Consider the following 15,901-nt stretch of genomic DNA (forward strand, 5'->3'; position numbering starts at 1 on the left):
ACCCCTGCCTGCCCTGACCGCATGGAGGAGGTGTCTGGTGTTCAACACTTCTGTCCAGCAGAGCAGGGGACAGGGAGAGCTGCTCAGTGGCACCAAGGGGTCATTGTGGTGCTGGTGTCACGGGGAGCAACCTCACCACATCCCCTTTGCCAAATGAACCCATCTTCTCCTCAAACACAGACCCGGCCGAGTCCATCCCCACGCTGCTAGACAGCTTCCAGCCACGGGAGGTGCGGGCGGGCGGGCTGGTGGAGCTGCCCTGCATCGCCTCGGGATACCCCAACCCCGCCGTGCGCTGGATCAAGGATGGGCGCCCGCTCCCTGCCGACGGCCGCTGGGCCAAGCGCGTGACGGGCCTGACCATCAGCGACCTGCGCGTGGAGGACAGCGGCACCTACATCTGCGAGGTGACCAACACCTTCGGCTCCGCAGAGGTCACGGGGACCCTCACGGTCATCGGTGAGAGCCAGCGGGGTGGGAGAGGGTGCGGCAATGGGGAGAGCTCTGTCCTGCTGCCCGGGACACGGCTGGATAAAGCCTTCTTAAATGGAAAGCCTTTATAAATAGGAAGTCTCAGAGGTTTTATGCAGCCGGATCAGTTCCAAGCCTGGTGTCTCAGGTGGCAAAGCCAGTTTTAGGTTCAGTGCCTTGGCACTGTGTTTTGTTGACTTCCATAAAATAATCTCCAGCCAAACACCATCTGGGCAGGTCACATATGTGTTGTTCCCAGGGGTTCCTCTTGTCCCTGGGATCCTGGAGGTGACAGTGTCAGCTGGTAGGCATCTGCCTGCCTCGTGCAGTGACATTTTACACCTAGTCAGGCTGGTGCTTCCAGGGCAGGAGGGGCAGAGAGGACACGGGAACGATGGGGCCTCACCCACTCTTGCCCTTTCTCGCACAGACCCTCTGCGTGTGACCCTCACACCAAAGAAGCTCAAAACGGGCATCGGCAGCACCGTCATCCTCTCCTGTGCCCTCAGCGGGTCCCCCGAGTACGTCATCCGCTGGTACCGCAACACAGACCTGGTGGTGGTGGATGACTACATCTCCATCCGGGGGATCAGCAACGAGACCCTCCTCATCACGGCCGCGCAGAAGAGCCACTCTGGAGCCTACCAGTGCTTTGCCACCCGCAAGTCCCAGACGGCACAGGACTTCTCCATCATCATGCTGGAGGGTGAGCTGGCTTCCTCAGAGCTAGCAGGGACTTTTCTCTGCCCTTCTCTGGGCTGCTGCATCCCCAGGGTGTGCCAGGATGCTTTGTGCATGGCTGGAGGGCAGTGAGACCTGTAGGGGTGGGGAGTGTCCTGGGACAGACTGCTTCCAGCTCTGCAAGCAGCTCAGGGACACAGCACAGCCAGGATAGGCAAGGACCAAAATAAGGGTTGACTTGCCTCCCCCAGCCCTTGGCCAGGCACTGCCATTGACCAGCAGTCCCCTCCCCAACCCAGGCTGCTGGGTGGCTGGGCTCTACTGAGCCAATTGTCCCCTCCAGCCAGTGCTGGTACCCACCAGCATCTGTCCTCTGCGGGTGTTGCCAACTGGTGCTCCCCCTTCTCTGGCTGAGCCGGAGTCTCCGCGGGTGACTGCTGCTGCCTGTGGCTGCTGTTCCCTGACCCCCCTCCCCCCGGGTGCCCCCCAGATGGGACCCCCCGCATCGTCTCCTCCTTCAGCGAGAAGGTGGTCAACCCCGGGGAGCAGTTCTCCCTGATGTGTGCCGCCAAGGGGGCCCCCCCACCGACTGTCACCTGGGCGCTGGACGACGAGCCCATCCCGCGGGACAGCGGGCACCGCACCAACCAGTACACCATGTCTGATGGCACCACTGTCAGCCACATGAACGTCACCAGCCCGCAGATCAAGGACGGCGGCGTGTACCGGTGCACCGCGCGGAACTCGGTGGGCAGCGCCGAATACCAAGCGCGAATAAACGTAAGAGGTGCCTGTCTACTTTTAAATATCAGAATAGGACTTTTACTGGGCTTTTGGTTTTGTTCTGTTCCCTGGCCAACTGCTGATCCTCACCTCTCCCTCCTGCCCCCCCCAGCCACCCCACCCCTGCTCCCCGAGCCCCTGGCTCCTGCCCCACTCACTCGCTGAGCCTCCCCTCCTGTTTATAGCAGGACTTTAAGAAGCACAAAGCAGTCCCAAAGCCTCAGAGAGTTGGAACTTGGCTTGGAGGGGGCAAAAAGGGCAGCACTCTCCTCAGCAGGGTCGACTCACCCTGCTGAGTCCCCACCTCAAGGTCTGTGCCCCACCCTGAGGGACACCCTGCACGGAGAAGGTGGTGATGGGTGCAGAAGTATCCCAGCCCCCCCATGCTCTTCCAGTGACCCCCCCCCCAGCACCCGCCAGCACAGGGATCTACATGACAAACGATGATGAGGCAGCACGTGAAATTGTGGAAAATGAGCTTTGATTTGTCACGTCTGTGTTTTCTTTGTCTGCTAAAAGCCATGGCCGCGTTAATCACCGTGTTATCAGGGCTGGAGCGTGGCACTCGGTGCTTTATGGGGAGCGCTCTTGGGCATGGGGTGTTCTGTAAGCCCCTGCCCATCAATAATCACCAGTTAAAGCTTCCAGGCTTGCAGGTGGGAGCGAGACGGAGACAAGGTAGCATTTATTTGTCTGCTGAGAGGGAGAGGGTTGGAGGGCTGGGCTTGCTGGTGGCTTTAGGTTTGCACTGGATCTGGTGGCTTTTTGGCTGGGATCCCAGGAGAGTCTGAATTTTGCTGCTGTTTCCTGCTGAATTTGGAGCAAGTTCATCTCTCAGCCACGAGAAGCCAGAGCAGTGTTTTCAAGGAGGATGTTTCCTGTTTCACTTCTCCCCTCTCACAGCTCTTAATGGGCTAGATTCTGGATTGGTTTTTTGCCCTGGAGTGGAGCAAGTCCCTCAGAGAGGCTCAGGAGAGAATTACAGAGCAAGGTGGTGGTTTCTTTCCTCCTGCCAGTGCCAGGCTTGGAAAGGGATGGCTTAGGGCATTTGCCCATGGAAGTCAGGTTCCTGTAGCAGCTCTAGTCGAGGGCATTTGGCATGATGCTGGCAGCTGCCTTTTAAGAGCTCAATTTCCCACATGGGTTTGGAGGGGAGCCCATGCCTGCTCCTTGCCCAAAACTGGGTCTCAACTGCTCTGGTTACCTCCGTGGCCTGTGAAGCTCGCTCTCAACTAGCAGCAGATCTGCATGCAACCAAACTGCCTTTCAGAATTAACCTAGCCTGCCTCTTCCTTCCTCCCCAATATGTAGGTCCCCCCAGCATCAGAGCGATGAAGAACATAACAGCGGTAGCGGGTAGGGACACTTTCATCAACTGCAGGGTGATTGGGTACCCTTATTACTCCATCAAGTGGTACAAGGACTCTTTGCTGCTGCCCGATAACCACCGCCAAGTGGTCTTTGAGAATGGGACTCTGAAGCTGATGGATGTCCAGAAAGGCATGGATGAAGGAGAGTATCTGTGCAGTGTGCTGATCCAGCCCCAGCTCTCCATCAGCCAGAGCGTCCATGTCACTGTCAAAGGTAAGCAGGTGGAGAGGCTTTCCTGGGGCAGATGGAGAGGCTGTGTAGGTCATGCTGGGGACATCTCTACTGCAGGACAGGGGCAGGGAAGTGTGGCATGGGACCGTGCTCCGCAGCCCATGGGAGCTCAGCTCCCAGCATGGCAGCCTTAGGAGCAGCGACCTGGTCCTGCCTGTGTGCCTGCAGCCAACCCCGAGCCAGTCCGTATCCATTTCCCCTGACAAGCCATAGAGCAAGGATTTACGGTGTAAACATACCATATTAAAACATCTAACCTTTGCTCGGATCACCTTCACTGATGTTTTTCTGTGTGTGTTAGCTTTTAAAAAAATAATACTCCCGGTCTTCCGAGCGCACAGAACATCTTAAAAGCTTCTCCAGTCCATCAATTATTCAGCCCCATTGAGGGAGCTATCAGTCCTAATGAATTGAGCCGGATGCATCCCCTCTCAGTGCCTCGCTGAGATTGTGCAGCGAGTGTGCAGCACTCCTGGACCTCCCCTCCTCAGAGTTGTGGGGTTGTCCCTGCCCGTCGCCAGCTCTGTGTTTGCAGTAAATCATTTAGACAAACACAGCGGCGCTGGGGATGGAGATGGCCAATTGTCTTTCTCCATCTCACCCAGCTGGGCATTTATGGACTGGATTTTCCTCTGATCCCCCCTCCCTCCCCTCCTGTCCACCATTTTCTTATTAGGAATCAGGTTAGCAGAGAGTGCATCAAGCTGATTAGAGATGTTGCCACTTGATTAGCTAACACTCCTCTCTGAGCAGGCTGCGGGTAACCTGGCTAAGGGCAGTGTGGAAGGACATCTCTTCCTGGGGTCTGCTGTGTCCCCTGCTTTCCTCACCTTGTACAAACTCCTGTTTATGGGCAACCCCAGGGCTTGCAAAGAGGCCGTAGCTGAGTAAAGGCTGCTCTTCCCCTGAGATGAATGGGACAGGCAGTGTGGAGAGAGCACCTATTGGGAAGTGTATGCGTGGCATTAAGTAACAGGGTTGGCACTGGGAGGATGCAGGATGCTGAAGTTCAGATGAGGATCCAGATATTCTGGGAAGCAGCTAGCCAACCCTTTGAATCTGAATTTACTGACTCAGTTCATGGACAGTGAGAAGCTGTGGAAGGTGGGTGGGTGGAGTACGGTGTGGGCCAGTGGCTCATTCTCTGCCGCAGCCAGATGGCTTCATTCTGCTTGTGGCATGGGTGCCAGAGCTACACCCAGCCCTTGGAAGGGTCTGTGGAAAATGATTGCAGAGGCCCTGGAAGACCCTCAGAGTGGAGCAGAGAGAATAAATACAACAGGTTAGAGTGAGTAGCATGCCATAGTGAGGAGCAGCACTTCTCTGTGCCTCCCAGCAGCATGGTCCAGCATCCAGCCTCCTCCAGAGTGTCCTGACAGCTCCTTGTTCCACAGACACTTGGGGGATGAGTTGGGGGAGAGGTGCTGAGCAGGCTCTGGCTGGGGGGAGCCGGGCAGGGCACGCTCTGGTGCCGAGGGAGCCTGTCCCTACCCTGGCAGCTCAGTAGCGGCCGGCAGGGCGTGTTCGGGGAGGCGTGGATCCACAAGCCCATCCCTGCTCTGCAATAGACTGCAGTGCATTCCCAATTAATTATTCATTAATTATGGAAAACAGGCAGTGTTGGCTCCATGGCTTCAGCAGCTCAAGCCACGTTGCTGTAGCTAATGAAGGGGCAGGCCAGCCCTGCCTGCACCCACCTGCCTGCCACGGCTGGTAGCCCAGGGGTCCCACTCACCCACTGTTCCATGGAGCTGTTGGCCAGGTTGGGACCCAGCATGGGGACCTCAGGGAGTAGGTGGGAGCCCAGGGCTGTGCATGGTGATGCCAGGAGCTGCTCCTGCACCTGTACAGGAGGGCAGCTTCTTTCTGCCGAGGGGACAATTGGCAGCCTGCTAATTTAATTATGGAGGCTGCAGAAAGAGGATCTCGTCTACCAGGTGCTGAGCCTTGTTAAGCTAATTGTCTCCCTCTCTCCGCTTTCTTCCCCCTCCCACATCGCCAGAGATGCTGCGGTTGCCTAATTAAGTTATCAGAAAGATAATGGCTGGTTCTGAATCCAGTGCCTTTAAGAAAAGCATCCATCTAATAATTGCTTCAGTGCCAGCAGATAAATGCTGAGGCGGAATTTCGGCTGACGCGTGCAGGGGGCGGCCGGGGCTTCCCCTGGAGCAGGGTGGCAGTTCTCCATCCTGCTCTTGGCGTAGTGGCCCTGCCAGGTGGGAGATGTCTTCCCACTGTCATCTTCTCAGCAACATCTCTGGCTCTCCCCTGCCACTTTACTGGTGAAAACAAAAGCTGGCCTTGGTTTCTGGGCTGCTTCTCCTCCCGGAGCAGCATCTCCCCCAAGCCCCGCTGTGGCCCGTGTACCCCTGGGAGTTCTTTCCCCGAGGGGGACTCTCCAGCACATTCTGCCTCTCCCCTTGACAGTCCCTCCGCTGATCCAGCCCTTTGAGTTCCCACCAGCCTCCATCGGGCAGCTCCTCTACATCCCCTGCGTGGTCTCCTCTGGGGACATGCCCATCCACATCACCTGGAGGAAGGATGGGCACGTCATCCTCTCCGGCTCCGGAGTCACCATCGAGAGCAAGGAGTTCATGAGCTCCCTGCAGATCTCCAGTGTCTCCCTCAAGCACAACGGGAACTACACCTGTATTGCCAGCAACGCCGCTGCCACCGTCAGCCGGGAGCGGCAGCTCATCGTGCGGGGTGAGTGCCATGGGGCTGGGAGGGTGGAAAGCAAAGAGCAGAGCAAAGGGATGAGGTCAAGCTATCTCTGGCTGCAGGGATGGTGCAGAAGCAGGTAGGAGGATGAGGAGCAGGGCCAGCAGTGTGCCCACAGCAGGGAGCAGTTGCAAGGAGCTGATGGGGTTTTGCCTGCTGTGACCTCTTGTCTCTCTCTCATTACGCAGTGCCTCCTCGCTTCGTGGTCCAACCCAACAACCAAGATGGCATTTATGGTAAAGCCGGGGTGCTGAATTGCTCCGTCGATGGGTACCCCCCTCCAAAAGTCATGTGGAAACATGCAAAAGGTAGGGGTGAGCCCCGGGGTCATGGAGGGGCCCAGCTGGGAGCCTTGCAAGCACTCCTCTGCCTGGGCTGAGCTCTACATCCCTGTGTCCCCTCCCAGGCAGCGGCAACCCCCAGCAGTACCACCCCATACCCCTCACGGGACGTATCCAGATCCTGCCCAACAGCTCCTTGCTCATCCGCCACGTGCTGGAGGAGGACATCGGGTACTACCTCTGCCAGGCCAGCAACGGCGTGGGCACAGACATCAGCAAGTCCATGTTCCTCACCGTGAAGAGTGAGTAGTCGGGGCCAAGCGGGATCGATGCAGGGGCACAGGGAGGGCATCGATTCCCCTCCTCTAGAGACCTGCTTCCTTTTTGCTATTAAACACACTTTGTCCTTAATAAGAGCAGGCAATCAATCTACATCATACAGGAGGAAAGGAAATAGCTGGGCTAATTTGACAGGGATGGGCTGGGAAGTGTTGTTAGACACCATGTTTGAACTGCGCTTATTATTGGATTCTTCTCCTGTTGCTATCAGTAGAATGCATAATCTCCAGCTCCTCTCTCTTTATTTTGATTGTTACTGCCGTGAGTGTTCAAATCTTGAAAAGGGGATGGTGGAGTGGGGACCAGCTCCTGCCTGTCTCAGATGGAGCAGGGTCGCAGATGGGGGGGGACGAGGCTGTGTGAGAGCATCTTGGGCTTGGGCGGCGCCTCACTGCCTACCCCCCAGCCAAGTGCTTGATTTCCCCAGCATCAGTAGACATTTCTCTCAGGGCTTCTCCCCTCCCCAGCCAGGCTTTGCTTCCCTGGGTTTCTGCCCCCCTCCCTGTCATCTGTTTAATTTATCCTGCCAACTGATGAATCGAGGCGAGCGACTTCAAACAAGACACTTCAATAAGGCGCAGGTACAAAGTCGAGGCGATTAATCCCAAGTGAGCGTGCAGGAGTCTGGGAGCCTGAACTGCTGCCTTGTCCCCGCTCTCTGCCGTAATTGCATCCCAGGACAGGTTGCTTGCTGACTTGAATAGCACATAACCTTATTATGCATGTGCTTCTACATTTCCCGGAGACCTCACAGCCTTTGAAAAGGTTTGGATGAATAGGGAGACAGAGCGCCACAGCCAATTAAGCATTATATGGGGCTCTTTGTTTTGTTTCGGATTTGGGTTTTTGTTTGTTTAGTGAAATGTCAGGCCAATTAAAGCCAGATCAGTGCTGGCTTTCCTGGAAAGTCAGGACGCTGCGGACGGAGCTAAATGGAAGTTAATCAGAGCCCAAACAAAGCGTGCAGGGGGTCAGCAGGGAGAGGGGAGCAGTCAGCATCCCTTCCCGGGGATGTGGGCTGTTTGCCAGGTGGGCAAGGAGAGCAGCCAGCTTGGCTGGTACCGGCCAGTGAAGGTGGCCCTGGGGGGTCAAAGGTTTTGGGGAGAAAAGAGATGGGCAGGTTCTAGGGCTGGGGAGTCACTCTGCTGCTGTGTGGCGAGAGCATAACTGATTGCTTCCATGCAATTTGAATTAATCTCATGCTTCAGGTGAAACTTGGCTAATCAGTGTAGAAAGGAAGCTGAAATGGGTGCAATCAAATTAACATCACAGAGCCATCTCTAAACAAGAGAGAGGGGGGCGGGGGAGGCAGGCACAGCCCTTGTCACCCTTGTCACCATTCTCATTCAGTTGTCACCAGTAGCTGCGAAGCAGCTCATGCCCCAGCCCGGCAGAGTGAGCCAGGACTGACAATCCCCTTTGTACCCAGGCTTATCTCTGCCCAGTGAGCTGGACCAGCCCCTTGTCAGGGCCTTGTTAACAACAGGAGACGAGGGGAGCACGAGAGGGCACAGGCAGGACAGGCAGTCACAGAAGGCTTCGGAGGCAAAGCTCTCCTGGGGGGAAGGCTGTCTGCAGAGCAGGGCTGGCACAGGGCTCCAGCTGCTGCTGTGCTGGGCAGAAACCAGCAACCAGCACCAGCAATGTCCCTGTCTCCAAGGACAGGGACGTAGGACAGCTGTGAGCAGCCCCAGTGGTTCCATTGTGGGGCAGGTGTCAGGTGTCCCCTCGGTGCCCTGGGGACCATGGCTGCCTGCATGGTTCATCAAGGTTTGCTTTTGGTTGATGTTGCTGTTTCCCCTCTCTGGGCTCTGCACCGCCCTCCTGGGACCCTGGCAGTTGAGAAGAGCCGATATGTTTACATCCAAGGAGCTGCTTTAATCAAACATCAATAAGTGCATTTCACTGCAACAGAGCCTGAAACCAATCTCCTCTCCTGGGGCCATCACAGCCCTGTGGGGCTGTCCTGCCCCTCTGCCCTGCACAAACCCTTTGCCTGTGCCCACCCAGTTGGTAGAGTGGCCTCTTGATGTCCTGGTGGCAGGTGCTGGGGACAGCAAAGTCCCACAATGGTGCCAAGATCTGACTTGGCTGTGGGTGTCCTGACACAGTGCTGTGCATGCTGGGAGCCAGAGGGGTGGTGGTGGGCTGCAGGCAGAGACCTCAGGGATGGGAGTGGGGAGAAGCCTTGCTCTGATTCATGTAGCTCCTCATTTCCCATGCCCTGAACCACTGGTTCCAACTGTGATGCACAGCGGGTCAGAGCATCCCTCTCTTGGCCGGCCCTGTGCTGGGTCATGTCCTGGGCATGGCTCAGTCCTGGCCGCGTGGGCACCTGCCCTGCACCCCACAAATACCAGCAGCTCAGGAGGAAAGGTTTCCTTAGCTGTTAATTGAATTACATTGCCACAGAAAGCCGAGAAGTCGTAGCTCATTAGAGCCTCTGGTGTCCCATTAGAGCAGTGTGTGTTGCCTTTGCGGATTCCCATTATCATATATTACTGCGGGACTCAGCAGTGCTGTTTGTTTATGCATTACATTTTTTTCTGCTTACCCAGGCTGCCCCCCAGCCTCTGCTGTGCCCACTGCATAGGGAGCCCCCCATGTGCCCAGCAAATCAAGGCTTGGCTGCCAAAAGAGCCACCGTGCTGCCCATCCTCTGTGCTGTGCTGGATGGTCCTGAGCACCCAGGGCTGCAGGCAGACACCAGCATAAAGGGACACACTGTCCCCAGGGCCATCCCTGACTCAGGCTGTGTCCCCCTGGGTGCTGCAGCCTTATTGGGAGTATCCTGGTTCACATTTTCAGGTGGCTATGGGGAAAAAAAATTATCTCTGGCATCTGTAAGGCAAAGGCAGCCTTGGTGGTGTGAAACCTCACTCTATGTTCTGCCCAGGTTTATATGAGTGAATTATGCAAATCTGTGATGGAAAACATTCTTCCTCTCATCCTCGGGAGTGTAAAACCTTAGTCAATAATTCATACCCGCACGTCTCAGACTGGAGGCTTTCTCTTCATTATAGTGTGCGCTTGGTTATTTGTCTTTCACGTTTTATTGTCTACCCCGGTGTAATGCTATGCATTATAAAATTTATCTGCTTCATTATTTTATGATCCTGAGCTGTATAATGCGGCGAAACGGTTCCGCTCCGGGCTGCCTGGCCTCTGGCTGAGACCAGCACCCACCACCCTGCCAGCGGGGTCTGCAGGCTGTGCCAGGGCCGGCAGCCGCAGGTGTCACCTCCTGTCCCCTGGGTGACCCCCTGCCTCCCCACAGTCCCGGCCATGATCACCTCCCACCCCAACACCACCATCGCCATCAAGGGGCAGAGCAAGGAGCTGAACTGCACCGCCCGGGGCGAGCGGCCCATCATCATCCGCTGGGAGAAGGGCGACACCGTCATCGACCCCGACCGCAACATGCGCTATGCCATCACCACCAAGGACAACGGTGACGAGGTCATCTCCACCCTCAAGGTGAGGGACAAGGGTCTTGCGACACCCTCAGGCTGATGGGGCTCTTGCTGGGTGGCAAAACCACATGAGGGTGACCTGCCAGGTGCAGCGTGGCAATGGGCAGCGATGCCAGGGGAAGGCAGGGCTACGGTGCTTGGGGCCACTCACTCTCGAGTGGCTCCTTGTCTCTCCCCAAAACTGTTGTAGCTGAAACCAGCTGACCGTGGGGACTCAGTCTTCTTCTCCTGCCATGCCATCAACTCCTATGGTGAGGACAGAGGCTTGATCCAGCTCACTGTTCAAGGTAATTGCTCCCCCATGCATGAGCCTTGGGGTGCAGAGCCTCACCATGAGGGTCCCCCTGCTTTTGGGGGGCTTTTCTCCCTCCCATCCTCAACCTGCCCATGTGTCCCCCAAGAGCCCCCTGACCCCCCGGAGCTGGAGATCCGTGAGGTGAAAGCCCGGAGCATGAACCTGCGGTGGACACAGCGGTTTGATGGCAACAGCATCATTACCGGGTTCGATATCGAGTACAAGAACAAGTCAGGTAGGTGATGGCCAACCAGGGTGGTTCCCAGTGAGCACCACGGCTGGGGACTCTGCAGGGAGGCATGGGGCTGTCTCCATGGGAATATTGTGCATCCTGGTTCCTTTGATGAAGAAAGGAGAGAGCAGCATTAATGAAATATGTTAATTTCTGCTGGATGGGAGCATTTGAAAGGGAATATTAAAGGCGAAAATATTTGCAAGAAGCCAAACCCAGACTGCACAACAGCAAGGAAGGGGGAAGTGGCACCTCTCCACAGGCCTGGGGACAAAAGCCTGAGAGTCTCAGGGACTTTGCCTGCCTGAGCACGGCCTTTGGTGCAGCACAGTCCAGGAGGGGATTGGGGTGCTGATCCTCCTTTCTCACTCCACTGCTCTTCCAGATTCCTGGGATTTTAAGCAGTCTACACGCAACATCTCCCCGACCATCAACCAGGCGAACATCGTGGACCTGCACCCGGCCTCCGTCTACAGCATCCGCATGTACTCCTTCAACAAGATCGGGCGCAGCGAGCCCAGCAAGGAGCTGACCATCAGCACGGAGGAAGCAGGTGCCGCTCCCGGCTGGCGGTGTGGGTAGGGGGCTGGCGGGCAGGGGCGGCCCCCACCAATGCTCCTTTGGGTGTGTTTTCCTGCAGCTCCTGATGGGCCCCCAATGGATGTCACCTTGCAGCCGATGACATCCCAGAGCATCCAGGTCACCTGGAAGGTGAGCAGGGCTAGGGTGGCATGCGGGCTTCTTCTGGCCACTGGGGCTTGGCCAAACGTTGTCCCAAGCCTCTGTGGCAGCAGCTTGTGCGGGGACATGGTGTTTTATCCTGGTCTGAGGGCCAGGAAGAATTTCCTGGTCAAAATGGGAAGCTGAAGGCTGGGCGTGCAGCATCGCATGGGGTCCTTGTTAATCATGTTTTATAACAAGCTCATTATCTCGTAGGATGTCTGTGGGGGGCCACAGGAGAGAGGATAAATATGTAAAAACTGAGACGCCGGGTTGCAAAGTGTTTGAGCAAAGATCGATAAAACTTAGAACCAGATTTATTTTTCCAAAGGTGCATAATGAAAAATAAAATTGATTATAAAGTTAGGACTTTGGAATGAACTGGTGAGTCAATAAATTTAGGGTTCCTGCTTCTCTCCCCTCCTCTTAAGCACTGAAAAACAGATTAATGGAAAATAAGATTCATTTGAAAGATAAGTCACTTCGTTTTAAGAGTATTTCAGTAAGATGGATCGCCCTAGCTTTGTAACATAAATTTGCAATCAACCCTATTGATTTCTTAATGCTTCAGAGAAATATTGTTAAGATTGATCTCAACTCGGCCCCGCAGGTTTTTAAGGCTGTTGGATGTGGGGGGTTTTCCTCCTCCCATTGGGCTGCTCTGGTGGGGAATGGCACTGGGCAGGCACGTCCTGCTGTCCCACCAACACCCTCCCCCCTGGGGGCCTCTGAGGGCTTTCTGGATCCTTTATCCTTAGCCCAAGAGTGTGGGGAGAGAAAACTGAAAAGCATTGGGAAGAGCTGCGAGGGAGAGGTGGAATGTGTGAGGTGTAACCCCATGTGACACCTCCTGTCTTGCACACCTCGTTCCTTAGGCACCAAAGAAGGAGCTGCAGAACGGGGTGATCCGTGGCTACCAGATTGGCTACCGGGAGAACAGCCCAGGCAGCAACGGGCAGTACAGCATCGTGGAGATGAAGGCCACGGGGGACAGCGAGGTCTACACGCTGGACAACCTCAAGAAGTTTGCTCAATATGGGGTGGTGGTGCAGGCCTTCAACCGGGCAGGGACGGGGCCATCGTCCAGCGAGATCAATGCCACCACGCTGGAGGATGGTAAGGCTGACCATGGCTCTCCCTGCCAGGTCCTTGCTTGGGGGGCTCCCAGCTTGGGTGGTGGCAGCCCACCAGCAGCCTCGGGCTGCACACATGTGGCTGGAGGTCAGGACACCCTGTTGCTGGGTTTCGGGCTTGACTAGTAGTATCTCAAGGTGGATTTAGACATTGCTGAAGTGCCAGGGAGGTTTCCTTGCAGCAGAGATCACCAATGGTCCCTCAGTTGTTTTAAAAACAACAAGAAGAAAGTTTTGCAGTGCGTTTGCTCAGCAGTTTTTCTTACTTAATTAAGGCTCTCGTTAGCCTGTCAAACCATGATCATTTCCTGGCTGCATTAGCACTCCTCCTGGGGTATTCAGGGGCCCCTGTTTTAGCAATAGTGTCTTTTCCATAATTATATTACCTTAATTTTGTTCAAACGGACTATCTGTATTAGTTTATTATACTCCGTCCCTAATTACATGGTGCTTATATTTTTACACCTAAGTAATATGAAACAATAATCATTTTCGAAGAGGATTGTTATGGTGATGTATTATCATTTAAATGCTCATAAAAATTAGAGTTACCTCTTATGGGGCAACAGGATCTAATTACCTTGCATCCAGACAGCTCTCCCCTTGTGGGGAAGCACGGTGTGTCCCAGTGCCCTCCTTGCCCACAGGAGCACAGGGGTTGCACCCACCTCAGTGCCCCAGGAGGAGCAAAGCTGCGTGTGGGAGGCAGACGCCTGCGTTCACCCAGCCCTGGTGCTCCACATGGTGGCTCAGGGGGTCAAGCAGCCAGAGGAGAGGGGGCAGCAGAGTGGTGGGGTCTCACGTGGATGCCACTGGGGCAACTGGCCTGTGGGACGGAGCTCTTTCAGCCTGGCATCTGCATCCTCCTGCTGATCGTCCTCCCCATCCATCCCCTCCTCAGTTCCCAGCCAGCCCCCCGAGAACGTGCGGGCCATCTCCATCACCTCGGACGTGGCAGTGATCTCCTGGTCGGAGCCCCCGCGCAGCACCCTCAACGGGGTGCTCAAGGGGTACCGGGTCATCTTCTGGTCCCTCTACATGGATGGAGGTGAGCGCTGGTGGAGAGCAGGTGACAAGGGGACCCAGCTGGGTGGCAGCTGACGGGCCCCGTCTCCCCACAGAGTGGGGTGAGATGCAGAACATCACAACCACACGTGAGCGAGTGGAGCTGCGGGGCATGGAGAAGTTCACCAACTACAGCGTGCAGGTGCTGGCCTACACCCAGGCTGGAGACGGCGCCCGCAGCAGCGTGCTCTACATCCAGACCAAGGAGGACAGTAAGTGGTGGTGGCCATGGTGTGGGGGTGTGCTGGGGTGCTCTCCTCTTACCCTGCTGAGAAACCACCCGCAATACCTGTTATTAGAAGCAAGATGGTGGAGCCATGAGCCATGGCTAAGGGAAGGAGCCAGCCCCACACAGCCCTCACCTGCTCGGGGTTGCTGCCCTCACAGAGGGTTGTGGCAGTGCCACAGCTGGGTGCCTACAGCACGCTGTATTGCTGTGCTGGTGAGGGAAGGGCTGGGAGGGATGGGGGAACTCTCTGGGTACAGCCACGGGCAGGACATTTCCCCTTGGCTTTTCTTCTTTTCCTTAAGTGCAGATATTTAAATATTTAGACCCCTGCCTGCCCTACTTTAATGCCATCAGCGCGATTCCCCGGGCCCTGGGCTGGCCCTGCTGCCCACCCGGGAGCACCAGATGCTTGGGAGGCAGCTGGCAGGGAAAGGCTGAGCCACTCCTGGATTAAGGAGACACCATTAAAAGCCAATCACGGTTTCTAAACCAGAGCCTGGGCTGCAATTAACCCTCCTGCTTCTGGCTCGGCAGGCGACCAGAGCCACCCGTGGAGAGGTGTCCTGGTGACAGAGAGGTGACCTCTTCCCTGCAGAACTGTTCCCACTTTGTCTCAGCGCAATGCTGGCGTGGAAAAGCCATTGCATGTCGGGGTGCCAGCACTGCTGTGGGGTGCTGGGCAGAGACCTCCCACTGCCAGCTCTGCCACACTCCTGCATTTAGTTCCAGGTCCCCCGGCTGGCATCAAAGCTGTCCCATCCTCCTCCAGCAGCGTGGTGGTGTCCTGGCTGCCACCGGCCAAGCCCAACGGCATCATTCGGAAGTACACCATCTTCTGCTCCAGCCCCGGCTCGGGGCAGCCGGTACGGGGATCTGTGGGGTGTGATGGGGGAACACCAAACTGGCCAGGCAGGAGCAGCAGGGCGGGCTGCTGGCAGGTGTTGGTGGCAGCAAAGGTCCCTCTAGCCAGGTCCCACAGGGTGATCCCGTCAGCTTTCTGTCCCCTCCCTCGGGTATCAGCCCTGCCCAGCGCCGGCTCCTGAAGGGGAGAGATGCCAGCAGGGGACTGAAAATAAAACAGAATCAAACCTGGCCCCATCCCTTCTTCGCAAGGGAGAGGTTGATGGGAGGTCTGCAGACGAGTGCTTATCAAAAGCTCCTTCTCAAACTCATTTCACTATCTGAGCCTCTGGTTTCCAGGGCAACATAATCTTTTCATCAAAGCAACTGGTAAAACCGCTGGGATCCGATATTGTTTTCTTGGCATCTTGTCAAAACTGTCATTTGGGTAAAAAAAAAAAATTATGTATACTATACAATATTCATATAGGTGCCTGCTTGTGGGGCACATTTACATCTGCTGGCCCCACAAGAGTGTGTGTTGGGAGTCGGTGAGCTGGCGGATACCTGCGTGTGTTTGCAGACAGAAATGCCCCATCCCTCCCAGGCACTGGGGGTCTCAGCTCCAGCGTGGTGGTCCAGCCCTGGCAGGGCAGGGGCCATGCAGGACAGCCCTTCCCTGCACAGCAAACCTGGGCTACAGCAGCTTGGGCCCCAATGCCATGGATGGGCAGTGCGGGTGCTGAGCCCATGCAGGGTTTTGGGGACCACAGAGGGGTCTTGGCAGCCCAGCCAGGGCTTGCCTCTGCTCCTGGCCCCCACTGCAGCTCAGGGGGCAGCCAGTGAAGCGTCCTTTCTTGGGAACAGATCCTGCCCTCGTAGCCATCTGTTCCTCGGGCTCCGTCCGATTTCTCCCTGGAGAAATCACGACACCATCCGGTTTGTGCCGGCAGCCAGGACAGCCGAGCAGAGGGGAATGGCTGCTGGGGAACAAACCCACAGTGCCCAGGGGGGTGGGGACCCACCAAGAGCCAAA

General features: G+C 56.2%; 1 protein-coding gene across 1 annotated transcript in view; it reads left to right on the plus strand.

Annotated features, from left to right (window-relative positions):
* Positions 1-15,901, plus strand: part of DSCAML1 (DS cell adhesion molecule like 1) — a 77,663-nt gene that overhangs the window by 50,694 nt on the left and 11,068 nt on the right. Inside the window, exons 5-20 of the mRNA XM_030464790.1 lie at positions 181-459; positions 902-1,177; positions 1,643-1,939; positions 3,247-3,519; positions 5,965-6,243; positions 6,447-6,566; positions 6,665-6,841; positions 10,156-10,355; positions 10,542-10,638; positions 10,753-10,881; positions 11,264-11,431; positions 11,519-11,589; positions 12,474-12,714; positions 13,633-13,779; positions 13,853-14,008; positions 14,749-14,888. Of these exons, the coding sequence (XP_030320650.1) occupies positions 181-459; positions 902-1,177; positions 1,643-1,939; positions 3,247-3,519; positions 5,965-6,243; positions 6,447-6,566; positions 6,665-6,841; positions 10,156-10,355; positions 10,542-10,638; positions 10,753-10,881; positions 11,264-11,431; positions 11,519-11,589; positions 12,474-12,714; positions 13,633-13,779; positions 13,853-14,008; positions 14,749-14,888 (3,050 nt within the window). The remainder of the gene's footprint in view (positions 1-180; positions 460-901; positions 1,178-1,642; positions 1,940-3,246; positions 3,520-5,964; positions 6,244-6,446; positions 6,567-6,664; positions 6,842-10,155; positions 10,356-10,541; positions 10,639-10,752; positions 10,882-11,263; positions 11,432-11,518; positions 11,590-12,473; positions 12,715-13,632; positions 13,780-13,852; positions 14,009-14,748; positions 14,889-15,901) is intronic.

The sequence above is a fragment of the Calypte anna genome, chromosome 24 (genome assembly GCF_003957555.1).
Source record: "Calypte anna isolate BGI_N300 chromosome 24, bCalAnn1_v1.p, whole genome shotgun sequence".
Lineage (NCBI taxonomy): Eukaryota > Metazoa > Chordata > Aves > Apodiformes > Trochilidae > Calypte > Calypte anna.